The 12,245-nt window shown below is 42.6% G+C and overlaps 1 protein-coding gene across 2 annotated transcripts in view; it reads right to left on the bottom strand.

The window, feature by feature from the left end:
* The window catches only part of c25h6orf89 (chromosome 25 C6orf89 homolog), a 29,762-nt gene extending 17,747 nt beyond the window's left edge, over positions 1–12,015 (bottom strand). The window contains exons 1-2 of one of the 2 annotated variants that reach the window (XM_078242313.1): positions 11,762–12,015; positions 4,928–5,096 (exon numbers count right to left, since the gene is read on the bottom strand). In XM_078242313.1, the coding sequence (XP_078098439.1) occupies positions 4,928–5,096; positions 11,762–11,953 (361 nt within the window). In that variant the 5' untranslated portion in view covers positions 11,954–12,015. The remainder of the gene's footprint in view (positions 1–4,927; positions 5,097–11,761) is intronic. The other variant, XM_078242312.1, reaches the window with a different exon arrangement.
* Positions 12,016–12,245: the final 230 nt, after the last annotated feature.

Below are 12,245 nucleotides of genomic sequence, written 5' to 3' on the forward strand. Positions count from 1 at the left end.
ACCACTAGGTTACAATGGCAGGAGTGCAATAAATAGAATGAGGGTCAGTTCAGCAAGTCAGTGGATGACAAAGGGAAATTATCTCAGCTGGGAAGAGGGGCCTCAAAGTACAAAGTTAGGATAGCAATGGCATCACTGTGCCCTTACATGGCAGAACATCAACCATCCCAGGATTGGTCCACTAAAAGAGTAGCAACGGAATTCCAATTCACGGCCTTTAAAAAATACGACAGTGTAAATAAACACTGTATTGGACACGAGAGGGTCATGGAGGCCACTGGGAGAAGGCACTGAGGCAGTAACAATTTTAATCAAAACTAAGTGATCAAAATATTGACATTATAATATGTGAAATTCAATTAGTCCTCATGTCTAGTCGGTTTCATTACAGCTAAATTAATGCTGCAAAATCAACCATGAGAGTTGGCATGGCAGTGAATGCTTATCCAGCTATTGTTTTGGGAGCTGTTACATGACATTGAACATTGGTAAGTGACATTGCCAACTGCAGGTTTAACATTTATTGCATGGGATTCAGAGACCCACTCAATTTTATAACAATGGATTCTGCTTCCACCACTGTTTTTTTTAATTCATTCATGGGACATGAACATTGCTGGCTAGTCAGCATTTATTGTCCATTCCTAGTTGCCCATGAGGTGGTGGTGGATGAGCTGCCTTCTTCAATCGCTGCAGTCCACGTATTGTGGGTTGATCCACAATGCCATTAGGGAGGGAATTTCAGGATTTTGACCCAACCCACTGTGAAGGAATGGTGATATATTTGCAAGTCAGGACGGTGAGTGGCTAAGAGGGGAACTTGCAAGTGGGGGTGTTTCCATGTATCTGCTGCCCTTGTCCTTCTAGATGGAAGTGGTCGTCGGTTTGAAAGGTGGTGTCTAAGGATCTTTGGTGAATTTCTGAGTGCATCTTGTAGGTACTGCATTTCATGTCTTAACACTGTGGAAAAACTGTAGAATGACTGCCTTAAATTTACATCCTTCAACTACGAACTCACTGACCAATCCTAATAGTCACAACTGCTTTACTTTATCTTTGAAATTTGGACATCTCAATTATAATCACCTCTCAACCTTTTTTTCTTTCCAGGAAAAGAGCCCCAGTTTCTTTAACATTTTCTCATTATTAATGCCACTCAACCTATCATCCCGAATCTCTTCTACATCCTCTCCAGCACTCTACTATCCTTAGGAACATGAGGCACCTAATACGCAACACAATATTGTAACAATGGCACAGCCAATGATCTGAATAGGTTCAGCTTTACGTTTCTTTGCTTTTGTACGCCATGATCCTATTTGTAAAATCTGGCATCCAACTTTCTGAGGCATCACAAGCAAAACTGAAAAGTGGTATAATTATTTTAAAAATATAATTTCATTGTTTTCATTTAATAGGCACTGACAGATTCCATCTTCCACACGCCCAAAAAGCAATAAAAATGACAAAAAGACTAATCTCCTCCAGCAAGGAAATAAAATATAGTCAACTCAGAATTCAAGTTGCAAATGGGAAAAATAAGTTGTGAGAACCTTTACACCCAAAGGTCTATATATTTGCCTGTGTTCACTTACTCCTTTGTCCTGCAGAAAATGATCAAATCAAGGTCTCTACAGATCGTCTCTAAGGAACTTGTTAACTACTCAATGTGACTCAACGATTGTTTCAGGCTTAGTCCCCTTGCACACTCAAGAACGTAAATCACAGGGAAGACAACATATAAAGGGCAGTTGGCTGGAAGCAGTTAAATGTTGAACTTTAAAAGTTGTTAATACCATCAAAAGATACTAACGAACTATAGAAGTCATTTAAGTAATTAACAAAACTATGACCCAGTACACTCCCTTATTGTTTTGGGTTTCCAAACCAAAAACTTGCCCAGCTTTCAATTTCCACTTCAGCATGAAGATCACAAATACTTTGCTCTCAGACATCATGCAGAACAGGCTCAAAGGGCTAAATGGACAACTCCTGCTCCTATGTTACAATTGAATAGGATTATATAAAAGTTTACACTTTAATACAAGGACATGTCATACAGATTAAAGTTCCAAATTCCAAGGTTGGAGACCACCTGCAGCTGCACTGAAAATGGAAAGTAATGAGAAGCTCATTGCTGTCTCACTCATGTGTGACTCACTGTTTCAACTGGGATACATCACATTTTAATTTCCAGATGTCATGTTCAAACCCTAGGAGACCCAAAGCAGATTGTTATATTAATCAAGGGTGGAAACAATAACTCAATCCAAACCAAGCAGACATTTTACAATGTGTTATGAATTTATTTACAGACTTGTGCCCACAGTTCACCACTAAAATGCAATGCAACTTTAAAAATTGAGATTCCTCTGTTTCCTGTACTAAATGTCATCGATGCATTGACATTAAAAGCAAACTTGCATAATCTCTGCCAAGAACTTATAATAAATGTGCTTTTTGTTATTATTTGGTAAGACAAATGCAACAATCACATGTAGACAAGAAAGCCTGAATGTTAGCCAGGAGACTGAGACACATGCTCTTCAAATAAAGCCAAGGATTTGTTAAATCCACAAAAGAAAGCGAGGGAGGCCTTGGGTTAATGTTATGTTTGAATGACAGAATCTCCACTAATGCAACTGCTTCAGTACTATACTCTAGTCTCAGCTAAGGTTAGTTTGGAGTGAGGCTGAAGCTAACAAATCCCTTGTGAAGTTGCACATAGTTAAGTCAAAGGTTCTGATGAAAGGTCACTGACCTGAAATGTTAACTTTGCACAGTTCTTTTCCAAATAATGTAATATTTACAGACTCAAAGATTGAAACTTGTGTTGGTGGCATAGTGGTTAGCACTGCTGCCTCACAACGCCAAGGACCCGGGTTCAATTCCGGCCTTGGATGACTATTTGTGTGGAGTTTGCACATTCTTCCCGTGAATGCATGGGTTTCCTCTGGGTGCTCCGGTTTCCTCCCACAGTTCAAAGATATGCAGATTAGGTTGATTGGCTATGCTGAATTGCCCCTTAGTGTCAGGGGGATTAGGACTGTAAATATGTGGGGTTACGGGGATGGGACCTGGGTAGGATTGTTTGCAGACTTGATGGGCCAAATGACCTTCTTCTGCACTGTAGATTCTATGATTCTACGAAACTTGAAAGCCAACATATGGCATTGGAAAGGAAAGAAATTATACCAGACTGGCTGAGTTTTTGGCAGAAATGAACATTTGCCTATAGGCCTTTTAATGGTATGCTCTGTATAGCACGCAAGAAACAATACTTTCCACTGTATGCTAATACAAGTGAAAATAATAAATCAAATAAAAAAAACAGAGATTTGTATTTCCATTCTTCTTGATTTGGCTCCAAGGGGTTAAGTTCAGTTAAGAAATAAAATCAGAAGGGGACTCTGATTCGCCATTAGAATTCCTTCAAATGCAAGCACATTTAAGGCTTACACAGTTGTGATTTGAAGGGTTGCCGAGTTAAATGTGTTTCATTGATGCTGTTTAAGTGAGTTACAGGAGCAGTGAACAACAAAACGCCCCCTGCTCCACGAAGGGTCATGAAGTTGGAATAGTCACATTCATCTTGGGCCTGTGATAAATTTATTCAATACTGAAAGTTCAATTAAATTGAAAACGATATATTGCCTGCTCACAGTTGTAAGGATGGAACCAAACTCGAGCCCTTTGACTGGCAGATCAAACAGTAGGAACCTAAACTGACAGCCCCAAGTAGGAAACGCTCTAAGACAGGGGTCAGATTCTCTCTTGGTCATAAAGTTGTCTGCAATTTCAGCAGTTTTTAAAAATGAGCTGTTTGTATTTTGAAGCTCGAGCCAGCTGCGGAGTAGGATGTGGCTGAGGAACAAACTGCTGCTGCCCTTGCATCAAGATAGGGCTGCAAAAGCAGCTCCAAGGCCGATAAGAAGGCAGACAGATAGGAAGTGCTGAGCAAAGCAAAAGATTCCAAGGAGCAGGAATGATCTTCAAAATCTTTGAAATTTCCACCAAAGCAGTACAAGAACACTCTGAGAAGTCCAGAGAGCAAAACCCTTTCACTTAGGTGAAGCAGCAGCTGTCAAGTGTCAGTATTTAAAAGACGTTCCAGTCTGTCAAGTGATTAGTACTTCACTATCCTTTTTGCCCAGTTTTACTCGGCAAGTTCCACAAAACCTGGGAAACCTGTGCACTGACAGTTAAAGACAGAATCCAGAGTTAAAATGCACGCAACTGTCTTTCCCACATGTTAATAGCCAACCCACCTACCCAAGCAGGTGTCCCCGTATTACCAAACGCACTCGAGTCAAATGCAGAGGTCAATGAATTCCAGCAGCTGGCTGCCATGGTCTTTGTTCTTCCAATCTATCACATCTCTGATACCCGCCCACCCTGGTAAAAGTTAAAATTCCTAACTAGATGTGCGAAATTTGTAATTATCCAGTTAAATTCAGATTTTTAAATATCTGCTCGAACTTGAAATATATTTTGTGTTTTGTGTTCTTTATTTTTTTGACAGAAAGTTGAAAAATACAACATTCTCATCAGGTCAAGAGTGAACAATGCATGTTTTTCTAAGCCAGTTTCAGTTCTATAGTGCCTCTTCCATGTTAGATTTGCGAAGTATTGACACAAGTATAAGTGCTTTAATGCAGCTTTTATACTATTCAAGTTGCTTACTAGTTTGAATCTAAACATACTACATGCCCATACAAAATTCATAGGCCGGGTCCCCTTGTTTTCCAGTAGCGGAGGCAGCACAACATTGGTCGCTGGCTGGATCTTCCAGTCCCGCCAAGGTCTATGACTTGCATAGCTTGCCCACCCCATCGCCAGAGAACCCGCTGCAGAGTGTCAACTTTGATGGGATAATCTCACCATGAGCTCATTGTGATCTTCAGTAAAATTTCAATTATCATCTTACCTTCAAGATTGTATTTTTTGGCAATTGGTAGGCAAAAAAGACGAATGTGACTAATTATTGGACTCCTCCAGCTCTGGTCTTCTGTGACTGCACTCTGGCAATGAGATCTGCCATAGGGAATGATGAAGGAATAGGCTGCCGTTATTAGGAGTCCCAGGGTAACCAAAACCTGTCAGGGGAAAATAAACAAGGTGGATAATTAAACTACAACAAAATCTAAAAGACAACAAACTTGTTAACCTGAGCAATTTAACAAGAGGATAGTTCTTGTTTGTGAACAGTTATTGAATTTACAACCTGAAATAAATCATAATAGACAAAATTAGACACTGTACTGCAATCATGGATGCTTATAAACTGTAAACACGCACCAAGCATATTGGTAAACATTGTAAATCATGCTGCATGCTAATGCCTGGAATTGCAACCTTTTCACTAAGGTTGTTCAAATTATCCATTCACTTAATTTTTCACTCGAAAAACGATCTACCGTTATTAACTAGAAAATACACTGAGTTTCTGATAAGCAGCAGATTACTGAAATAAAAAGGTCTTGTTTTCATAGTAATCCAGTCGTAAGCATCATTGCACTTAGACAGTAACTACAAAGTGGCAGGCTGTCCACTTATAACACAATGTCCTTAAAGCTCCTAATTTTAGACAGCATCGATACAAAGCACCACATGGCAGTAGATAAATTAGTGGAGGTGAGGTGAGAGTGACTGTCCTTGATATTTGACTGTGTTGTTAGAGCCCTAGCAAAACTGGTCACTGGGAATCGGGGGGAAAATCAAGATGGTTGTGGTTGTTGAAAGTCAATCATCTCAGTCCCAGGAAATTGCTGCACGAGTGCTACAGGATAGTGTCTTAAGCGCAACCATCTTCATCTGCTTCATCAATGGCTTTCCCTCTATCATAAGGTCAGAAATGGGGATGTTTGTGGATGACTGCATAACGTTCAACATAATTTGCAACACTTCAGATACTGAGGCAGTTCAAGTCCATATACAGCAAGACCAGGGTCAGACTTGAGCTGATAAGGGGCAATACACATTTACACCACACAAAATGTCAGGGAATGGTCATCTCCAACAAGACAATACAAGCATCTCCCTATGACATTCAACAGCACCACCATCACAGAATCCCCCACTATCAATATCTTTGGGGTTACCACTGACCAGAAACTGAATTGGACCAGCCATATAAATACTGTGACTACTGAGCATGTCAGAAACTGGGAATTCAGAGGTGACTCCGCCAAGCCTATCCACTATCCACAAAACACAAGTTGGGAGTTTACTTGCCCAGAAGAGTGCAGCCCCAACAATATTCAAACAGCTCGAAACCATCCAGGCCAAAGCAGCCCTCTGAAATGCCACCCCATCCACCACCTTAAACATTCACTCCCTCCAGTGACACAGTGGCAATAGTGTGTGCCATCTACAAAATGCACCACAGCAACTCACCAAAGCATCTTCGATAGCACCCCCCAAACCCATGACCACCGAGAAAGACAAGGGTAGCAAATGCTCGGGAAAACTACCACCTCCAATTTCCCCTTCAAGCCACACATCATCTGGATTTGGAAATATATCACCATTCCTTCACTGTTGCTGGGTTAAAAACATGGAACTCCCTGCCGAACAGCACTGTGGGTGTAGCTATGCCACACGGACAATGGTGGTTCAAAGCAGTGGATCACTACTACCTTCAAGCATATATTGCGATGGGCGATAAATGCTGGCCTAGGCAGGTAGTGTTTACTACCTGCGAAAGAATAAAAAAGTGGAGGAGAGAAATAGATTACAAATTATTTTTTTTTTAAAAAAGAATAATTGTCAGGCTTGAAAGCTCTCACAAAATTCAGAGCATCCATTATGGAGCCAAAATGAGGGGTGAGGGGTTGCTTTTTTTTCTGACTTGAAAAAGAAGAAAGATGAAAACAATCTCAAGGTAAAACACTAAAAATCTGTATTATCTGTCTCATTTATAAAATGCCAAATAATCTGTTAATCAAACATACTTTCAATCCAATTCTCACCCATTAACTTTCCGAAAATAGAACCGGGCAGAGTTTAAAAAAAAATAAATTGCCACTATTTTCAAAAAAGAAACTGTTTTCTCATACATTGGAATTCTTTTATAAGTGTTCTTGGCTTTTTTTTATTCATGCATGGGATATGGGCATCGCTGGCTGGGCCAGCATTTGTTGCCCATGACTAATTGCCCTGGATTCCAGTCAACCATTTTGCTCTGGATCTGGAGTCACATGTAGGCCAGGTAAGAGCGACAAATTTCCTTTCCTAAAGGACATTAGTGAACCAGATTTTTTTTTCAGAACAATTGACAATGCATCACCCCATTTTTCAACTATATTTAATTAGTAAATACAACATTGTCACACCACTCATGATTTTAGCATTGACTCTGCTGGCAATGACTGTTACAGCACAGCCTAAGGAACAGCAGGATACCTCTGACATGGAGGTGCTCCAGATGCCAAGGAAGACTTGGCTGGGTCGAATGGCAAAGTGTACCTTTGTAATTTCCAATGTCGAGATCAACGGCAGACGATGCATCCAGTTTTATTCCTTTTCAACCATGGCATCCAGACATAAGACCGACACAAACATTTGTGATCAAATTAGAATAATTAACCAATTCCATGTTCTCAACCAACACTCCCATTCCATCCATCCCATGACACTATCTGATGCTATCACCTTCGTTCCACAGAAACAAAGGAGGAGTAGGCCATTTGTCTCCTTGAGCTTGTTCCACTATTCAACTAGATCATGGCTGAACTACTCAACACCATCTTTTGGCACTATCCCTGTATCCCTTGATGTTATCGCTATCTAGAAATCTATCAACCTCTGTTCTGAACATATTTAATGGCTGAGCCTCCGTTGCCATATCCTCCTTCCAAAGACACACACGCCCCATGCCATCCCCTTTCCCAAGATATTTCTGCCATTTACATTAAATATCAATACCTAGAAACTTGGTTTCATATTAACAGAAAATATTGGATATCCATAAACATTTCCAAGTATTAATCTTATTGAAAATCAAAATAGATGTGCCAGAGAAAATCTCAAAGCTTTTATAACCAATACCTAAATGTTAACAAGGATCATCATACTGCATTCACATGTTAAAAAAGTGGGAAATGCACAAGTTCCAACAAGCTGATGAAGGATGGGCGGCACGGTAGCACAGTAGTCAGCACTGCTGCTTCACAGCTCCAGGGACCTGGGTTCGATTCCCGGCTTAGGTCACTGTCTGTGTGGAGTTTGCACATTCTCCTCGTGTCTGCGTGGGTTTTCTCTGGGTGCTCCGGTTTCCTCCCACATTCCAAAGATGTGCGGGTTAGGTTGATTGGCCATGCTTAAAAATTGCCCCTTAGTGTCCTGAGATGTGTAGGTTAGAGGGATTAGTGGGTAAAATATGTAGGGATATGGGGGTAGGGCCTGGGTGGGATTGTGGTAGGTGCAGACTCGATAGGCCGAATGGCCTCTTTCTGTACTGTAGGGTTTCTATGATTCTATGATACAATGGAAACATTTATCATCTCATGATCAGGAAACATTTATCAAGTAATTGTATTCATTCCATTTTGCAGAAAAGGAAATGAAATACACATCATGTGGAACGTGAAGGCTTGGTGCTTCTTTCACATCAATGCAAATAAGAGCTATGTTTTTGCTGCTTTTATGTCTTTTTTATTAATGGGGTATCTCAAACTACACATGATGTTTTAATTGTAACATAACCATTATTATTTTACTCTTGTTCTTGATGTCAGAGTTTCACAGCATAGAAACATAGAACAGTACAGCACAGAACAGGCCCTTCGGCCCACGATGTTGTGCCGAGCTTTATCTGAAACTAAGATCAAGCTATCCCACTCCCTATCATCCTGGTGTGCTCCATGTGCCTATCCAATAACCGCTTAAATGTTCCTAAAGTGTCTGACTCCACTATCACTGCAGGCAGTCCATTCCACACCACAACCACTCTCTGCGTAAAGAACCTACCTCTGATATCCTTCCTATATCTCCCACCATGAACCCTATAGTTATGCCCCCTTGTAATAGCTCCATCCACCCGAGGAAATAGTCTTTGAACGTTCACTCTATCTATCCCCTTCATCATTTTATAAACCTCTATTAAGTCTCCCCTCAACCTCCTCTGCTCCAGAGAGAACAGCCCTAGCTCCCTCAACCTTTCCTCATAAGACCCACCCTCCAGACCAGGCAGCATCCTGGTAAATCTCCTTTGCACTCTTTCCAGCGCTCCCACATCCTTCTTATAGTGAGGTGACCAGAACTGCACACAATATTCCAAATGTGGTCTCACCAAGGTCCTGTACAGTTGCAGCATAACCCCACGGCTCTTAAACTCCAACCCCGTTAATAAAAGCTAACACACTATAGGCCTTCTTCACAGCTCTATCCACTTAAGTGGCAACCTTCAGAAATCTGTGGATATGGACCCCAAGATCTCTCTGTTCCTCCACAGTCTTCAGAACCCTACCTTTGACCCTGTAATCCACATTTAAATTTGTCCTACCAAAATGAATCACCTCACATTTATCAGGGTTAAACTCCATCTGCCATTTTTCAGCCCAGCTTTGCATCCTATCTATGTCTCTTTGCAGTCTACAACAGCCCTCCACCTCATCCACTACTCCACCAATCTTGGTGTCATCAGCAAATTTACTGATCCACCCTTCAGCCCCCTCCTCTAAGTCATTAATAAAAATCACAAAAGCAGAGGACCAAGCACTGATCCCTGTGCCACTCCGCTAGCAACCTGCCTCCAGTCCAAACATTTTCCATCCACCACCACCCTCTGTCTTCGATCAGATAGCCAGTTACCTATCCAATCGGCCAACTTTCCCTCTATCCCACACCTCCTTACTTTCATCATAAGCCAACCATGGGGGACCTTATCAAATGCCTTACTAAAATCCATGTATATGACATCAACTGCACTACCTTCATCAACACACTTAGTTACCTCCTCAAAAAATTCTATCAAATTTGTGAGGCACGACTTGCCCTTCACGAATCCGTGCTGACTATCCCAGATTAATCCGCATTTTTCTAAATGGTCGTAAATCCCATCCCTAAGGACCTTTTCCATCAATTTACCAACCACCGAAGTAAGACTAACCGGCCTATAATTACCAGGGTCATTTCTATTCCCTTTCTTAAACAGAGGAACCGCATTCGCCACTCTCCAGTCCTCTGGCACCATCCCCGTGGACAGTGAGGACCCAAAGATCAAAGCCAAAGGCTCTACAATCTCATCCCTTGCCTCCCAAAGAATCCTAGGATATAATTCATCAGGCCCAGGGGACTTATCGACCTTCAGTTTATTCAAAACTGCTAGTACATCCTCCCTCCGAACATCTACTTCCTCCAGTCTATTAGCCTGTAACACCTTCTCTTCCTCAAAAACATGGCCCCTCTCCTTGGTGAACACTGAAGAAAAGTATTCATTCATCCCCTCTCCTATCTCTACTGATTCCATGCACAAGTTCCCACTACTGTCCTTGACCGGCCCTAACCTCACCCTGGTCATTCTTTTATTCCTCACATAAGAGTAAAAAGCCTTGGGGTTTTCCTTGATCCGACCCACCAAGAAAGAGGCCCTTCAGCCCATCATGTTTGCGCCAATTGATCATTGGATGCTGGCCTTTTTCAAATAGCTTTATATACTTATACACACTTGTCAATTAGTTTCACAAACATACACTACGCTCTCCTGATGTCTGTTACAATTATTCCTGCTGGTGACCAAAACTCCTATTTTTGTGCTGTCAGCAAGTCAAATATATTATACACACATCACGTACACAAGAATGGCCTCCATAGGGACACTTCATCCAACCCTTCTCCAATTCAACACTCACATTACACACAAACTACATTCCCTTTATCCAGTCAATTCTTCCACTCATGTTTTCTATGTGACTTGTCTCTAACAAATTGGTGATGACCACAGCCATTTCAAAATATTCACTGCGGAAAGAGAATAGAGCCAATGTTTTGAGACTGGATGACCCTTCATCCAGACGCAAAACGTTGGCTCTATTCTCTCTCCCCAGATGCTGTCAGACCTGCTGAGTTTTTCCAGCATTTTTTATTTTTGTTCAGAGTCCAGCATCCGCAGTATTTTGCCTTTATAGAAATATTGAGTGGCTGCCCTAGAGTTGCCCAGTTTACTGTACCACTCAGTGCTACATCAGCAACCTTCCAGTCCTGCAGCACAATTTGAAAATCTATGAAAGATTGTGGTCAGATTGTGGAAAAATTGTGGTCTATTACATCGTTTTCTAACTTACTGTAAACCTATCCACTCAGAAATCACCAGATGCGAGGTAAAATGTTCTTGGTTTTGGTAGTAATTTGGGTCAACCAAGCCTTCGGAAAGACCAGTTGTTCATGGCTGCAGTCAGGAAACAACAAGCCGAGGAAACACAGCGGTTCCTGCCTGCAACCAGTGATCAAATACTTTGTACCAACTTCATGTTTTGAACGAAACTCTCGCCCGGAGAATTGCTCAATGTGGGCAATTCCTGTAATAGACTGAGTCAGCAGCAAAGTCCAGAGAGGGAGGAGAGAAACAAAACTAGAAAACCCAGGCCAGGGTGAAACCCTCGGAAACTGCGCCATGTGTCTGTGGATAGCTCTCTGGCCTCTGACTGAGCACCCACCCAGGGGGGCCCTGTCACCCATCCGAGGCACCCAGTCACCCACCCGGTGCCCCCGGCTGGCCACCCAGCCCCTCGTGTCTCTCGGCCATCCACCCCCTCCTCACCTTGGCCGCTGTCAGGAGCCGCGGGTGTCTGACTGCCTCCCTCTGCGGCTCGTTGGTCTCCAGGATTTGGGCGATGAACCTCTCGATGTCGCGCTCGGACATGCCATAGCGCTCTCCGGATTGCCGCAGCACCTCCACACTGTCGGCCAGCTTCTCATAGATAGACGGCTCACTCGGGGCGGCCCCCATCATCCGCCATCACTGGAGCCCATGGAAGAAACCGCGCCTGCGCGGACTAGCAGCCTCACGCCTGCGCGGTGCGAGCGACGGAATCATGATTCGGCGCGTGCGCGATACCGTCCAACGGGACCAGTTGACGCATGCGCGGTGTAGTTTGCAAGGGACAGCGTACTCATTTAGCGCGTGCGCACTGTGGTCCGCCAGGATCGGCCGATGCCTGCGCAGTGTAGCTTACCAGGATAATTCAGCGCATGCGTGGTGATGTTGCCCTGGAGCCACAGTTTCAGGAGAGTAGCCCCCTTGT

This window comes from Mustelus asterias, chromosome 25, assembly GCF_964213995.1.
Source record: "Mustelus asterias chromosome 25, sMusAst1.hap1.1, whole genome shotgun sequence".
NCBI classification, from domain to species: Eukaryota; Metazoa; Chordata; class Chondrichthyes; order Carcharhiniformes; family Triakidae; genus Mustelus; species Mustelus asterias.